The sequence below is a fragment of the Xyrauchen texanus genome, chromosome 24 (assembly GCF_025860055.1).
Source record: "Xyrauchen texanus isolate HMW12.3.18 chromosome 24, RBS_HiC_50CHRs, whole genome shotgun sequence".
Classification (NCBI taxonomy): domain Eukaryota; kingdom Metazoa; phylum Chordata; class Actinopteri; order Cypriniformes; family Catostomidae; genus Xyrauchen; species Xyrauchen texanus.
In genome coordinates, this window is record NC_068299.1 from 7,239,552 (window position 1) to 7,257,723 (window position 18,172).

General features: G+C 38.9%; 1 protein-coding gene across 1 annotated transcript in view; it reads left to right on the forward strand.

Moving 5' to 3' along the window:
- The window catches only part of LOC127617558 (protocadherin-15-like), a 214,307-nt gene that overhangs the window by 184,260 nt on the left and 11,875 nt on the right, over positions 1-18,172 (forward strand). The window contains exons 30-33 of the mRNA XM_052089526.1: positions 1,166-1,342; positions 5,970-6,188; positions 10,462-10,470; positions 10,872-10,982. Coding sequence (XP_051945486.1) covers positions 1,166-1,342; positions 5,970-6,188; positions 10,462-10,470; positions 10,872-10,982 — 516 coding nt within the window. The remainder of the gene's footprint in view (positions 1-1,165; positions 1,343-5,969; positions 6,189-10,461; positions 10,471-10,871; positions 10,983-18,172) is intronic.

An 18,172-nucleotide genomic window follows, 5' to 3' on the forward strand; every position in this document is an offset into this window, starting at 1 on the left:
TGCATCAGTCTTTGAGACTGGCTGTGACAGGAATGGAACCTGACATTGGACTTCTCACCAGCCAGAAACAAGCCCATAGTTCACACTGATTAGCCTAATACGCATGAGTAAGTAAATAATTTGATTTCAATAGCAATGAATATGAAAAAATGTCATTACGATAGTAATAATGCTCTTTTAATAGGCTATATATCACTTGATATGTATGGTGCATAAATAATAAATTAATCTAGCATTAGGAGGCATAATACTGTAAATCCATTTAAAATCATAATAAAATCTCCACAATAAATCAATCCGGCCCATGCCATTTTCTGTTAGACTACGGCCCTCCATTATAGAAAGGAAAAATTATGTGGCCCTCATAGAAAAAAGTTTGGGGACCCCTGGGTTAGGGGATAGAATGGTAACATGGAAACCCAATGCGTGTGTGTGTGTGTGTGTGTGTGTGTGTGTGTGTGTGTGTGTGTGTGTGTGTGTGTGTGAGCGTGTATTTATCACTTTGTGGGGACCAGATGTCCCCATAAGGATAGTAAAACCTGAAATTTTTGACCTTGTGGGGACATTTTGTCGGCCCCCATGAGGAAAACAGCTTATAAATCATACTAAATTATGTTTTTTGAAAATGTAAAAATGCAGAAAGTTTTCTGTGAGGGTTAGGTTTAGGGGTAGGGTTAGGTTTAGGGGATATAATATAACGTTTGTACAGTATAAAAACCATTATGTCTATGGAAAGTCCCCATAAAACATGGAAACACAACATGTGTGTGTGTGTGTGTGTGTGTGTGTGTGTGTGTGTGTGTGTGTGTGTGTGTGTGTGTGGTGTATCACTTTGTGGGACAAATGTCCCCATAAACATGGAAACACAACATGTGTGTGTGTGTGTGTGTGTGTGTGTGTGTGTGTGTGTGTGTGTGTGTGTGAACTATCCATTTAAGCTGATTTGAACTGCCAACAATGATATTTTCATTTATTCATTTGGCAGATGGTTTTATCCAAAGCAACTTACAAAAGAGGAATATACACTTAATAGATATACATGTATTAAATATAGAATTATATTAAATACAGTTGAGTTCTTCCGTTTAATGTTTGACAAATATATAATCATACAGTTTTTTCTCTCTCTCTCTCTCTTCTCTCTCTCTCTCTCTCTCTCTCTCAGTATTTTGGAACGCTATGTGCAAGATCAGATCCCTGGTGCTAAAGTGATAGTGGAATCGATTGGCCCACGGCGGCACGGAGAGGGATATGAACTGGAGGACTACTCCAAATCAGACCTGCAGGTCTACGCCATCGACCCTCTTACCAACAGAGCCATCTCCAGACAAGAGCTCTTCAAGTAAGCCAAAGTCCCACCCACTCCTAATTAATGCCTTTAACAAACAGCCTGCTAGTGATTTGTTTGTACTCTTCTAGTCAAACATTTGGACACACAATCTTTGGACTGGTAGTGTATGTTTTCAACATTTAGAAAAAAGAAAGAATGCCAGTTAGTACTGAGTTGTGGTGCTTAAAGTTTGCAACTATCCCGAATCCTATTGCTCTTCATCTCCTTGTCATTTTCTGTCCTTCCTCTTTTATGTCTGATTAAAAGTGGCAAAAAATTGCATTTTAAAGGAGAATTTATTGATTTGTAAAGCTGCTCTGGAGGCACAGTGCACATAGGAAGCACCTGTTCCACTAAGCTGTGAGGAAAAATCCCCCTGACGTCCATAGACTGAGCAGTAAGCTCATTTAAACTCTGCTGTGCCCGTGGCCAAGTGGGGAGACACGTCTGTCTCTGGGATCCAACACGTGTCATCTGGATCCAGTTCAAATATGTTTACTCAGCCAATACACATCTCATTTATATTCACAAACAGAGACCACCTGCCTTATTCTGCCTTCTGTATTTCAGAATCTAACGAAATGACTTGTTTCCTGCTTAGACAGCAAGGCAGCTCACTAGGTTTTTGAGTAGAGCTTTAAAGGAATAGTTCACCCAACAAAGAAAATTCAGTCATTATTTTGTCATGAGTGCATGAGAGAAACTCTTTCATGGTAATTTGTGAGAATTTGTGTTGTTTTTAGTGCCAAACAGTGCAAGTTCTTGCTTGAATGCGCAAGCCACTGTGAAGCGTTTTTCATAGCACTCATCATTGCGAAACACACGTCAATATTTTAAGTGAAAAATGGCTTGTTTCTTGCCAAAACCTATTGTATGGCTACAGAAGACTTGGAATATGATGCACCATTTGCATAGATCACTTTTAAGAAACGTTTAGGTCCTTTATAAGGCTTTAAAGTGAGTCACTATGAACTGCCATTGTATTGAAAAGATGAATCGCAATATTCATAAAAATATAATACAAAATCATTTTGTGTTCTGCTTAAGAAAAAAGTCATAGGTTTGGAACAACATTAGGGTAAGAGGTAATTAGGGTAATTAGGGACAGAATAACTATTCTTTTAACAATTTCCTGGGTTTTCATATGAAAAGTATGAACGTAGATAATATTTAATGATATATAATTTAGATAATTTGGTCTTTGGAGAATTTAATGAGAAATGCTTGAGTTGATATCTAAAGCTCTGGCTTTGGGGGGTGAGGGGGTGGACTTTATCAGACTTTTGAGATTGTTGAGAAACTCTAGCAGAGTCACATTTAAGATAACAGTGCATATCAGGTTCTTTTTCTCTGGAGGCAAATCTGAAAAGCAGGCAAATTATAGCTGGAGTGTGTAGTTTTTGTTGTCTCTGCGTATTAAAGGGATTGTTCACCCAAAAAAATTCATTTAAATTCTCAGATCATTTACTCACCCTAATGCCATCCCAGGTGTGTATGACTTTCTGTCCTCTGCTGAACACGTTTGAAGAAAAATAGAAGAACATCTCAGCTCCATAGGTCCTTAAAATGCAAGTGAATGGTGATTTCAACTTTTGAAGCACCAAAAAGAACATGGTGACAGTGAGCTTAAACATCATCCATATGACTCCAGCAGTGAAATGAATGTATTTTAAAGAGAAACAATTGCTTTTGGATTGAAAATTATAAATATTTAAGTACTTTTAACTATAAATCGGTCAGCAGCAGAATGTGCGTGTGCTGTAATCACAGTAGTGCCAAGTCATCCATTTGTATTTTGAGCACAGATATTTTTTCAGGCTGTAGCAGTTGGTAGAGCGGGTCGGCCACTATTCGCAGGGTTGGTGGTTCGAATCCCAGCCCACATGACTCCACATGCCGAAGTGTCCTTGGGCAAGACACTGAACACCAATTTGCTCCCCAATGGCAGGCTAGCACCTTGCATAGCAGCTCTGTCACCATTGGTGTATGAATGGGTGAATGAGTCACAGTGTAAAGTGCTTTGAATATCGTAAAGGTTAAAAAGACGCTATATAAGTGCAGACCATTTACATCAGCTCCACTGGCTCTCCATTTATTTTGGTTGTTGTCTAGGAAAAACAGTTGAGTTATGAATGTGTAGTATGATACAGTATGATAATGTATATTTGTGATTTTTCTAATACGGATGACTCTTTTTGTGTGTGTGTGTTGATGTAATCTGTCATTTTATTCAGTGTTAGGAGTCATGATATGAAAGTTATATGTAATCACGCTGTTCTTTGGACTTTGTGTTTGTTTACTTTTCTGACTGGGAGCATCAGCTGTTTTCTTTTCATATGTTCTACTGCAGTCAAAGTTGTTTTATTGTGTCTCAAGTCATAATAATCAAAATCTGTTTCTTTAAGCTTAAGAGTCTGAGCTGAATTCACAGTCTGAAATAAAAATTCCACTCATTAAACCCTTTTTGCATCCAGAATCCATCTGGTCACTTTCAGTGGTGTTTTGTATTGACAACTCCAGTCATCCCGCTGGTTTGAAGCCAATTGACTCAAAATACCATAAAAACAGCTAGCCATTGTTGATCACATTCACGTTGTGTGTCTGCAACAGCATGAGTTAAACCGTGCTGTGCCTCTTTATCCACACAAGGGACCTGATGCAAAATGATAAAAGGCTTTTGTGTAAAACTATTGTCAATGTTCATGAATATGCCAGTCATTTTTGAAGATCAGTTGTCTGCAGCAGAATTGCATTTGCTTGTGTTTCTTAAAGGTACAGTACAAAGGGGCTTAAGGCCTTCCTCAAAGGAATAGCTTGCCCAAAAATGAAAATTCTGTCATAATTTACCCACCCTCTTGTCATTCCAAACCCAGAAAACGTTTGTCTGCAGAACACAAAAAGAGAAGTTTTGAAAAATGGTCCCAGTCACTGCTAACAATCTTCTCTCTTGTACTCTAATGAATGTGCAATGGACATCAAGATTTTCACTAAATAATGACTTAAATATCTGGTTAAAAAATTCAGAATACTTGCATACTGCACAGTATATATTGTATAATATCACTTTGTATAGCAAAAACAGTATTGGAAACATAATCCATTATGCAGCTGTACACATTTCAAACAGTAAGATACATTATGATCCCACAACTTTATTTTGTTGCATTTAATTTGATTCAGTGGGTGTTGTGCAGATATCATCTTGGAAATTGTTATTTTGCCTTTTTAATCCAATTGTATATAAAAATGTATTAAATTGTGTCAGTCCATGCAAATAATAAGTGAAGAACAATTAGTTTATTTTGACACTCCAAAAAAGCACAAAAAGGCATCTTAAAAGTAATCCATATGACTCCAGCGTTTCAATCCATATTTTTGCTTTAAATTCTACTTCCTACCCAGTAGGGGGAGTTATGCATGAAGAATGTGAATCACCAAAAACACAAGAAGAAGAATGTCATCTGTTTCTTGATTTAACCACTGGAGTATCTTGGATTACTTTTATGCTGACATATGTGATTTTTTTTTTTTAGCTTAAAAATGTTGGCACCCATTCACTTGCACTGTATGAAGCAAAAAAGCTGAGAGAGTTCAGCAGATGAAAGTTATTCACACATCTGGAATGGCATTAGGGTGAGTAAATGATGAGAGAATTTCAATTTGTGTGTGAACTATCCCTTTAATGAACCTTTAAAACAAAAATCTATTAATTATTTCTCATACTGAAAGAAAACTAGTCCGATGTTTTGAAGCTCAAGTACGTGTAGACTTGCTGGTCTATTTGACCACATAGATCAAAAGCACATCACACTGGAACATTGATTGTGTTTGGAAAAATCCTGTTTGCAAGGTAATTCTCTTGAAGTGTTCTTTTGCAGGAGTGCTAATTGGTCCGGCGTAGATGCTTATGAAGTACTTTAACATGCAGGTCTGTGTGAACATTATTGATCAGGGAAGTGTGTTAAAGGCAAGCCCTTTCATAGTTTCAGTTTAGGAAAACAGCTCTGCTAGTGAGTAGGCCAGATAATCAGCTCTATATCTAGACATCAAGTGATAATAACCCATAACACAAGCCATATACCTACACAAGGGAGAATGAGGGTTTCCACATCATGTTGCCTAGTAACCCATAGAATGAACTGTAAATGGCTAAATGCAGCTGAATGGATGCTGTCCTCATTAGCTGGATTCTTGGCTCCTGGTCCCCTGTTGACATGCTTTACATTGACACTGAATGTTATCAACATCTAACTGTCTGTCATGAGGTTTCTAGGCTGAAGTGTGGGATAGGCACTAATCCCTGACAAGGTGGACAGGTTTTTTCTGAACGGGTTTGTTGTGCAATTCCCCTGTTTAGCAGTCTTTACACAAACATATTTGACAACAGAATGCAGCTAGGAATAAAGGGATAGTTGTCTCCAATATGCAAATTGTGGCTGACCATTCCTTAATTTTCCTCAATTTGATGCCCCCACCTCACACACACACACACACACCTCTCCTCCCTAATACTGAATATTCACTTATATACTTGTTGATTTGTTTGTCTCTCATAATGATCTCATAACCAATCAAAAGGTTTTGGCTGCTGTAAATGACAGCATCATGTGCGGTAATGATCAGTGTTTGTGTTTGACAGATTTCTGGATGGAAAGATTCTGGACATCAACAAAGAGTTCCAGCCATACCTGGGTGAGGGCGGACGGATTCTGGAGATCCGTTCTCCTGACATTGTGGCAAGTGTGAAGAAGGCTGCACAGGCAGTGGGCTACACAGAGGGGGCGCTGTTGGCACTGGCCATTATCATCATCCTGTGCTGCATTCCTGCTATTCTCATCATCATGGTGACGTACAAACAGTGAGTATTGTCACAGGTGTGATGAACATTCTTATGGATATGCATCTATAGAGGAAGATCTAGTCCCCGTATTTTACAGAGTCTTTCATGTTCATAGCATAGAATCTTTAAATATATTCAAGAGTGTCAGAGCCGTAGACTTAGAGTGCAGTAGCATCCCAGGCGACCTGAGCTCGAGTGCTGGCTTGAGGTCCTTTCCCGATCTTGATCCCCTCTTCTCCCCAGTCATTTCCTGTCTCTCTCTCTCTCTCTCTCCCTCTCTCTCTCCAATAACCCATCTAAACATGCGTATAAAAACTATTATACCATCATAATGGGGAAAAATGTGATCTCAGTGATTTAGATTATGGCATTATTCCAGACGGGCTGGTTTGAGTATTTCTGTAACTGCTAATCTCTTGGGATTTTAGCACAAAACAGTCTCTAGTGTGTAAAGTGAATGGTGTGAAAAACAAAACATCCAGCGAGCGGCAGTTCTGTGGGCAAAAATGGTTTATGACAAAGGTCAGCAGAATGGCCATACTGGTGCAAGCTGACAGGAAGTGGACAGTAATCCAAATAAACACTGGTTACAGCAGTGCTATGCATAAAGGCATTTCTAAACACGTCAAACTTTGAGGCGAATGGGCTACAGCAGCAGAAGACCCCTACTACTGCCAGTTAAGAACAGGAAACTGAGGCTGCAGTGTGCACTGGCTCACCAATATTGGACAGTCAATGATTGGAAAAACATCATCTGGTCTGACAAATCTCTGCTGAGGTACATAAATGATAGACCCACTGCATCCTCAGTTTTCTGTTCTTGGCTGACAGAAGTGGAACCCGACGTGGATTTCTGTTGTTGTAGCCCATTCGCCTAAAGGTTCGACATATTGTGCATTCTGAAATGCTATTTTCCTCACTACAATTGTACAGAGTGATTATCTGAGTTACCGTAGCCTTTCTGTCAGCTCGAACCAGTCTGGCCATTCTCCTCTTGACCTCTTTCAACAAGGCATTTTCGTCCACAGAACTTTTTTTTTTTGCACCATTCTCTATATAATCTAGAGACTGTTGTTCATGAAAATACCAGGGTATCAGCAGTTACAGAAATACTGTATCTGTATCTGTCCCATCTGGCACCAACAATCATGCCATGGTCCAAATCATTAAGATAATTTTTTTCCCCATTATGATGGTTGATGTGAACATTAACTGAAGCTCCTGACCCATATCTGCATGATTTTATGTACTACAATGCTGCCACACAATAGGCTGATTAAATAATTGCATGAATATGTAGATGTATAGGTGTACCTAATAAAGTGGCCGGTGAGTGTATATACTGTAGATTGTTAGATGGATGGATGGATGGATGGATGGATGGTCGATCCTTGGGAAAATCAAAAATAACTAAATCATGAAGACATTTTAATCTACCATTGTACATCTCTGTTGTAAACTCTGTAGGTGAAAGAGAAAGAAAGAGATGTGAAAGCTTGAATTCAATGCCAGCTATTGAAATAGTTCTTTTTTCAGTAATTAGCCATGCTAACAGGCTAATCTCCCAGCCAGTTGAGATGAAAGCAGATTAAAAGCAGATGAAAGCTCTGTGTGAAAGCAGATTAATTCTAGGCATTTGTGACAGATCCCCAGCATTCACTCCATCCGTCACACCTCTGAAACCCCCTCGACAATACTGCATGTGGGCCTTTCTCCATACACGGTAGACAGACAGATAGAGAGAAAGAGAGACAGAGAGACAGACAGGGAGAGGGAGAGAGAGAGAGAGAGAGAGAGAGAGAGAGAGAGGTCTTGACCTCATGCACACGCCAATGAGTCAGTAATCAGCTATTGTGTAAATACATAACAGATGGGTGATCACTGAATGGAACATAAACAGCTGTGCAAAAGTCTCAGTATAGTGCAACAATAGGGTTCCGAATGAAAAAATCCCATTCATTTTCTCATGAGAGAAATGGGTTTCAAAATGGGCCTACCATACACTCAGAGGTTGTTAAAGGATGTTATATGCATCTGTAGAAGCCCAAATTCAGTGTGATTTCAACTTTCAAATTTCTAATTTTTATTTAAGAAAATGGGGAAAATATTTACAAACCAATGCATTAATTTGCCCAAAACACACAGTTGATTTTACCATGCAGATTTTTTCACACATGCTAAAGACTTTATTTTGCATTAAGTTTAAATTCAGTTGGATGAGTGCATGAAGATGGATGATGATAATATTAATAGTTTATTTGTTTAAAAATGCATTTACCAGTAGTTGACAAAAGTGTATATTGTGTGTGTATATCTCAACACGAGATCTCGTGCTGCCCTCTGAATAATTGCATTCTGGTTAAATAAATAATGTTGAGAGGGCCACATCTCAGATAGCCTGCAGGACGCCCAGGGTCCGGATGAGAGAGAGTGTGTGCAAGAAATACAAAATGGGGAAGAAGAATGGAGAGATGTATTGCTTCTAAGCAGTGAAGATGTTTGATAAACTGGGGTTATCCTTTGCTGTTATCACATCTTAACGTAAAGCATGAATCATTAATACACGCACACTTAAAGCAGGAGTTGCATCCAAAACAACATGGAGGCTCCACGTTATCAACACAAAGAAAGTTTTTTGGTTCTAAAAAAAAAAGCCTGTGGGGAGAATATTGTAATCAGCTGAGCTGTTTGTACGACATCGGTTATGTCTGATGTCAATGTGTTAGACCACATCCACACAAATATGATTTTTGCCTCGTTTACACCCTTATCCACAATGGAACAGCGTTTTCCTCCATCGAAAACTGAGACTTTCTAAAAAGCTCTCTAGTACCACATACTTTGGAAAACGATGCTGTTTGGAAATTGAAAACAGATTAGTGTGGATGTTGCCTTAATATGGGTGGCGTCTTATTCACGAAACTATGAGCTATTTGTCTTGCACAATTAATGTTGCCCATTGTTATTACTATTATTTAAAAGAGATGTTTGTGAAGATTTTCTATTGCTCATGGCAGCAGTAATTAATCTAATGATAAAGAAGAGCATTCAAATTGGGCATATGTCCAGACACAATGGGCAGACAAGCATACGGTCTGCATTTTAAAAGGCTAATAGTGCTTTACATTCTTAGTAAAGTGTGCCAGATCGCAGTAGTCATCATCTACAACTCCTAAAACCGACCTGCAAGATAAGGATTTGCATTGTGCCTCTTGTTTGGGTCTGTATTGCAATGAGTTCCTCTAGTGATTCAAGTCCTAAAACAATGCAGACAGTGTGGGCCGAACTCACTAAACAGTTGTGCCACATTTGCTATTCACTAACAAACTGCAAGCTAGTTTAAACAGGCACGATCAGCGCTGAAATTGCGCTGCATCTTGACTATTTACATTTAGTCGTTGTCATTCCTTTCCATGCAAACTGTCACGATCCCCTGTTGTCTGCCCTGTGTTTCACTTGTCACCTGTCATAAACTACACTTCCCATAATTCCCTGCCCTCATCATTGCCAGTCATTCATTGTTCTCACCTGTGTCTCGTCTGATCATCATTATCCTTGTGTATTTAAACCCTGTTGTTTCTCCATTCGTAGTCGGTCGTTAAATGTTTAAATACACAAGGATAATGATGATCAGACGAGACACAGGTGAGAACAATGAATGACTGGCAATGATGAGGGCAGGGAATTATGGGAAGTGTAGTTTATGACAGGTGACAAGTGAAACACAGAGTAGACAACAGGGGATCGTGACACAAACACACTTCCTTTCTATGTAAATGAGGCTTATTGTAGATTGCACTTTATTCACAAAAATTACCTGGTGCTATTTAGATTGTGCTATTATAGCCAGATGAGGTAGAAAATGTTACTATTTGGGTACATTAAATAATGCTCAAATGATGAAGAAGAGCATTGTAACCTGGCACATATCCACCATAACGATCTAGTCAAGTGCACTTTCGGCATGTTAAAGAGATAATTCAGATGTCTGGATCACAAGTGATGCTGTTCAGTCCTGTCAAAGTGTGTCAGATGTAGTGCAGAGTATGTAGTGCAGAGAATCGTACTGCAAGATCGAAATTGCGCGTGCAAATTGAGTTTAGCAGCATAATTCCTTTAGTGGATCAGGCGCTAAACCAGCGCAGACAGCACATGCTTTTACTGGGCACAATTAATTCTTAGTGAATTCCTTCCCTGTGTGTTTTGAGAAATTACTTCCATGCTAATTAATTGTCCATTCTCTTCCTCGTTCCCTGCACTTCCTGTGGCTGCCTGTGGATCCTTCACCCAGATTCAAAGAGTAAGTGTGATTCTTCTTTTTGATGAATTATTCGCCGGACTCTGTGTACTTTCATAGTCTCTTTATTCAGTTCAGTGGATGAATTGAGATGAACATGGGAGGATATGCTCTCTCCAGTCCTCTCTGATTCCAGCACAATAGAGACCTTTGAAAATGAACAGACATGACTAGTTTCATGACCTCATTGGTCAAAGAGAACTTAGTTCAGTTCCATTCTAATAAAACACCTCATCTCAGTTTGAAAGGTGCTGAATAACCCAAGATATTTTACATTGCATGAATAAAAAGAGCTGGAACAGATCAAATGAGAGTTGCTGGAGTTCCAGACCTCATATCTTCCAATAATACGTCTGAAATTAGTCTTTTGAATGAGAGAAAACCCTTCTCTGTATGATTTACAGGAGGCAGGCAGAGTGTGCCAAAACCGCCCGTATCCAGATGGCACTACCTGCTGGCAAAACAACAGCAGCCCCTCGGACCAATCTCTATGAGGAGCTGGGAGAGAGCGGCATGTAAGTCACCAAAATACCTACAAACTTCAAGAGAGATAGGAGAGAGAGAGACAGTGAGTGAGATTAGTTTGTGAATACCAGCATAAAGGAGAAAGTGTGCATGTCTTCAGAAGTGTGTGTGTGTGTGTGTGTGTGTGTGTGTGTGAGCGTGTATTTATCACCAAATGTCCCCATAAGGATAGTAAAACCCGAAATTTTTGACCTTGTGGGGACATTTTGTCGGTCCCCATGAGGAAAACATCTTATAAATCATACTAAATTATGTTTTTTGAAAATGTAAAAATGCAGAATGTTTTCTGTGAGGGTTAGGTTTAGGGGTAGGGTTGGGTTTAGGGGATAGAATATAAAGTTTGTACAGTATAAAAACCATTATGTCTATGGAAAGTCCCCATAAAACATGGAAACACAACGTGTGTGTGTGTGTGTGCATGCGTTTGTGTGTGTGTGAATTTGTACGAATCTAAAGGACAAGTCAAGAATAGTTTACCCAAAAATGTAAATGTATCTTTTGCTCACCCGCGTCATATTCTTTTCTTCTGTGGAAGAAGTTTTGTAGAATGTTCAAGCTGTTCTTTTCCATGTGATGAAAGTGTAAGACCGTAATGTTAGTCGTTATTTGCTTAATATCTTCTCATCCAACATAGCACTAAAATCTCATTGACTTTTCTACGTATTGAAATTATGTGTATCACAATCAGTCACAAGACATGCATGAACCAAATGCATTATGGTCATTGATGTAAAATCTGGTGTGACATCACTTGAGGCACAGGATTGAAAATCGCATGCATGTATGACAGTTGAAAACTACAACTCTGGGCAATATTTTCACCAGCTACTTTCCTTGTATGGAAAAAAATCAATGTAAACATTCTGCAAAATCTAATTTTATGTTTCATACAATAATGAAAATCAAGTGGATTTTGAATTAAATTAGAGTGAGTACGAAATGGCCAAAATTACTTTTATTTTGGTGAACTACCACTTTAATCACCTGACTTGATTTTTCATTTGAGAAAGAAATGGGTTTTTCCATATAGTCTTGATGCTCTTCAAAGGGAGCGAGTGTTCCTTTTTGCCATCCCAGAGGTAATTGTTTCTTGGGTAAATTAGCTGTGCTTTGGACTTAAATAGGAAGTCTACTGATGGAGACTTGATAACTGGACACACATGTTTATTGAAGTAGACCATTTTCAAATTCAAGGCCATGCTAAAATAGGAATTAAATGTTAATAGATAAAAAGATTATAGCCCCAGTGCAACATCTGTGTCCCTCAGGTAAAAACCTTTAAAGTGCCTTTTGATTTAACGCAATCAAAACAAATGCAGCTGCTTACAGAAATAAGTGATTTTGTGTAGAATCCATTAGAATAGATGCTGAGATTGCTGTGCAGTTTTCCTGAACAGCAGTTTAAGAACATAAATGGATAAAGTGTGTGTGTGTGTGTGTGTGTGTGTGTGTGTGTGTGTGTGTGTGTGTGTGTGTGTGTGTGTGTATTGCTTTACAGCAATATGTACTCTTTCAGATATGAATAAAAACAGTAGACTCTCAGCAATCTTAAAAATTAATCATCAAGTATTGTCTGTGTGACCCCTAAACATATTATATTTGTATTAATAATATATATTTTTTTCCTTACCTTAATGCAATAATACTGTATATAGTTTCCATAAATCTAATGATTGTGAAAATTGTGATTATGAAAATTGTTACATATTATTAAAATTGTAAATTAAAGCATTTAACAGTAAGATTGTGTTTGTTAACATTAGTACAGTAAATGCATTAGGTATCATGAACTAACATTGAACAATAGATTTTGACAGCATTTATTCATCTTTGTTAAAGTCAGTTTACAAAAATACAATTGTTTATTGTTAGTTCATAATGCATTTACTAATGTTAACATATACAGCATCTTATCTGTATAAATGTATTAGTAAATGTTGAAATTAACATTAATAAAGTGCTGTGAAATTATCATCCATTGTTAGGTCATGTTAACTATATAGTTAACTAATATGCACAAATATGTCCTGGACATGTTTTCGTGCGATTTCCCCTTATATATTCCTTGCCACTAAAATATTAGCATAGCTATGCAGGTTTTATTGCGTGTATAATGTATGGACATCAATACTGCACATTCAATGCACATTTACCCCACAGGGCTAGTAAATGAGTGTTTGTATCGTCATTCATGTTTGACACAGCAATGCTCATGCTTTCCCCTTTATCTTTTACATGTGTCTCACTGTGAAACTCATCTTCAACTCTTGTCTATCTGCATGTCTTTTTCTCACATTTCTTTCAATCTCTGATCTGCTCTGCTGTGTTTTCCAGGCTTGGAGTACAGTGAGTAACGTAGAATAATGTAGCATATCCCTGCAGTGTTCCTCCTTACATGATGTTATCAATGTATTCGAAAAATCCCTCTCGATTCACAGTTGTGCTTTGTAGGTTCTTGTCAGTGGCTCCTCCTCAGTAGCTGCTACTAGAATTTTTTACCATTATGCTTTTATATGTTTTTAAGCTGTCAAATTGCTTATTGAAAGGAAAACAACATTTTGATACTATGTACATTTAACAAGGCAAACAGTTGTTCCATAATGATCAAAACAGCTCTTTTCCTTGTTTAAAGGTGAAGTGTGTTATTTATTTTTGTCAGTGTTTTAATATTTTCTCATAATCTAGTTTAATATTTTGAGACTTGGGGATACCAGTTGTAGCTTCATTACCCTAAAAGGTAAACATTGTTGCCCTGAGGTGGCATCAAAACATTCCTTTGTTTGTTTGAGCATCCTAACCAGCTCAACACAGCAACACTGCATACGTTTGGGTTTGTACTGTTTGGCCAACCAATGGAAGATGGGGTTTGAGTAGCCTGTTTGAAAACAGTAATTATTTCTTCATTTCCATTTGTTGATGCTAGTGTTGCAGAACTTCATCTTACTCACTTCACCTTCAAATAAAGCATACATACTGTGCATATAGAGTTATAGCAGATTCAAGCTTTTGTAGGTTAGCTAGATAAACTCCTTACCGCTCCATTGTCCCACTACTGTTTCCTCCCTCAATTCCTTCCCCTCTCTTTCCTCAAATGCTTCAATCACTCTCTCTTCTCCTGTCGTTTCCTCTCACGGACTGCAGTGGACGCAGGAAGTCTGTAATGGAGGAGGTGGATCGACAGAAAATGATAAGCGCGTTTGCCTCTCGCGCTATTGCTGCACACAAACAGTCTGAAAACGGCAACTTGCACAATAAGTGTCCCAGATCAGAGAGTACTATCACCTTCCTTTCGGATCAACGGCCTCTAACCACTCAAAACCCTCTTTACCAGGAAGGAATGCCCAGCAGTTCTGAACCCAGCTCTGAGGTGCATAAGCTAGGTAGGTTTTTGGAAAGTAACACCCCTTCTCCAACAAGCCCCAGCAGCCAGAAGACTTCTTGGTCCTTGCCATCCCATATTCGAGGGTGTGGGCTTTACGATGCTCCAAGACGACAGGCTCTCTGGGACCCTGCTGAGTGGGAGGAGCAAGAGCTGAAGGCAGGGCTTAAAGACAGCAGAGATGAGCTTGATGTAGATCTGGATATGAGTGCTTGTAGCACAGAGACAAAGCTATCAGTCAGAGAGCAGGCCAGGCAGTTCGAGCAGCAAGCTTTAGCTGAACGGACGCCCAGACAGAATCGGGACTCTTATGCTTCTTTGGATCTGGATGACCCGCTCCTCAGTGCTATCTTGGTCTCGTACAGCCCTGTTTCTGTTGGTCAGGATGTCCCACCCTGCATTATCATCACTAGAAACGATGGTGAGACCCCTCCCCCACCCACGGCACAGCGGCCGACTCCACCCGTCCTAAGAAAGTTTAGCTCCAGTATATCCAGCTACGTGACAGTGGAACCTGGTGAGGTCAGACTGGAAATCATATCAGACCCCCCAGACAGCCCACCACCCTCTCCTCCCATCCCTTCTTGCTTCTCGCTATCCCCCCCACCTCTGAGGAGGAACTCCACCCCACCCCCAGTCACCACTCAGTCTCCTGGACTGCCCATCCACTCTCCGACTCTACACACCCTGGGCAGACTCCGCCCTGTTTCTGCCCGTACCACACCTGAATTGAGAGGGATCCTCAAGAACTTTTACAATGGAACTGATGCAGATAGATCCACTGGGACCATAGATGGGAAAGATGATTATAGTTATAAAGGAGGTAATAAAAAGCCCAAGACTGTTTTGCTTGCAGAGCCAGAGTCTGAACAGGATGAAACTGAGGCCAGCCAATCAGATTCAGACGATTCTGCTCAGCCTTCAACAGTGGCGTTTGAGACTCTAGGCCCCTCATTTCTGAACAAATGCTGAATATCTCATTCTCTTTTCATATCTGTCTAATTTTCCTCCATCTCAAATGTTTTATCATGAATTGTTTCATGTTCTGGTAATCTTTCCACAACAGCTAATCAGTAAATTTGATAACAATCAATAATGAAAATAGTTACCAATAAAAATCAGAAGTCAGTTGGTGATGTGTTCTGTGGCATGGAGAACCTCCACACATGTGCACACACACACACACACACACACACACACACATACATTTATCAAGAAAACTATTCGCAGATTAATCAACTATCAATATATTTAATTGACATTGGTCATACTTAATGTTTCCCAGTTAAGAGGAATTGGTTGATGATTATGAATTGAATGGAAATGTATTCATTATAATTAATGTATTTGTATGCCTTAAAATTAATGAAAGGTGAATGTAGCTTAAAGATTTGATTAAAAAAAACTTTCAAAAATTGCACTCTCAAATGATGTTCAAAAAAGGGTTAAAATGCTGCCTACAGGTCATTTGATCTTTAAATATATTTATTCATCGCATGCTTGCTTTCTCTTTCCCTCTATGTCTGTTTTTTCCACACACTTTCACTCTCAATAACCCCTTTTAAAAGCTGTCAGGGGTGTCAGGCCTCCTGAAGCTCCTCTGCCGCAGTTCAGTCCTGTGGATGTTTTTGCCCTTTCAAAAATTCAAGCAGTCGAGAATCACGTCAAGATTAAACAATGCAGCTAATCATTTATGTGGTGCATGGCAGGGGACGTTCACTCTGCCGTTCCCTACTAAATTCACCCCATCAGGCACGCAGTCAATATCTCTGCATATAGATAAATATCTTCCAACAATATCACTGTAGGATTTCTGTTTAGATAGACATCCTCCTGAAGGACAGATGGCATCGCCCTCATCCATATCGTAAAATGTGTTTTAAATCTGTCATCATCCCACAAGCAATACAAATACAGGTTTGCTAATGTCTGCATTCATGCTACTCGTATTATCAGTATGCGCACAAATATGTGACCTTGACCCTCCCCGCAAATAAATGTAAGTGCAGCGTAGTTCTAGCGGAAAGACTAGCAGCTGTTCATCATCACACCATTAGCTGGGTAATTCCTAGCCAATCGCCTAGCCATTGCTTTATTAGTCTGCTCACAATCTATCACAGTGTGCTAACACGGCAACCTCCACCACCCCACCGCCACCAGTTGAGCCCTGTCCCGCACGGGGGTAGGCTCCTCGCCCCTGCCTCCTATCTCCAGCAGGATATGACGGTTCCAAGTACAACTGCCTCGGACCGCCAGACGGGGCCTACGCCAAAGAGAGACATTACTTTTCTGTTTTACATTCATCAAATAAATTTAGTAGTTCTTTCATGCATTGGAACTCGATTTGAAGCATTTTTTTAGAAATGATAACAAATGACTTCAGTTTACATTATTTATTTGTTCTGAGTCAGAAGGTTGATGTGAGCACTGTGACTGTGATATCTAGAGGAGCAAAGAATTTTAAGTACTCAATCAATGAGTGTGCCTTTGACATCACTAACTTTAATTCTCTCTTTTCTTCAACTCTATCATTATCTTATCTTTCTCACATCTTCCTCTCTTACCTGCTCCACAGCACATTATGACATGAACGTCTTCCACTCTGTAAAAAAATTTTTTTTTATATATTTTATATAAAATATTTTAAGCACTTCTGTGTATCTGTACATTGTTAAGAATGTTTGCACCTTATAAAAAACACAATCAAATTTCATGATCACGCAAGAACCAGTTAAGTCTGACATAACCATTAGGTTGAAGTCTGTTCCTCACACAAAGCTGATGTATGACAGAAGACATTAGTGATATGATATGAGGAAATTTTCCTTTTTGGCTAAACTATCCCATTAAAAGAAAAGTCTCAACTCGGGCTGGTTAAAAATATAAAAGTTTTGATTTATTGTGTTCTTAATTTGAACAAACTTGATATCAATTATTAAATCCCTAGATTGATCTTTAACTCTAAGTGGCAATCCTAAAGCAGTAAATCACTCGCATATGCCAAATTTTTGCCAGATGACTACAAATGTCTGTGATTAGCCACTGGCTGATAAAAGTTCATATTTCACTCACCTGTGATTTAAGTAGTACAGTGGTCAAAGGCAAGATCCACGCAATACATTTACCTTTGAATAATGTCTCTTCTAATATCATTTACATACTTTACAGTCAGTTGTTGATCAAAAGCAGTACAAAATTTGACATTTAGTTCTAATCACACATAGCAAGGATGCGGCAAAGAAGCTCTCATTAATGTGTGCTCAACCGAAGCACTTCTGTAGGGTGTTCTCGCTAAACTGCCGGTATTCTTAAAGAGACAGTATCAATTTGTGCCTTAATAAAAATCTCAAATGTGACAAAAAAATGAAAAACTACTGATAAAATAAAATGTATATTTTCTTAATTTACCTAGTGAGAAAATCCCCATATTATTAACAGCATTAGCTGGGGGAGAATTTGTATTTTTTCATACGTAAGCAAAATGAACATTATATGTGGAAAAATATGAATCTGAGTCGAACTGACAGCTTGTGAATCATAATCGAATGGGGTATTATGCATCAATACCCAGTCCTAGTCTCAACTTACCTTACTGTGTTTTCTTCTCCACTGGCCTGATATGAATTCATGTCTGCATTGGAGGATGTATGCCTGAGGGATACAAAGATGCTTTTCCTTATATACATTCCTAATGGATGTACTGTACATATATAAGCAGTACATGTTCACATGACATTATGTCAATCCTTTACCCTGTTACTGTCATGCTCCTCCCACACACATAACTCATCTTTCACAATC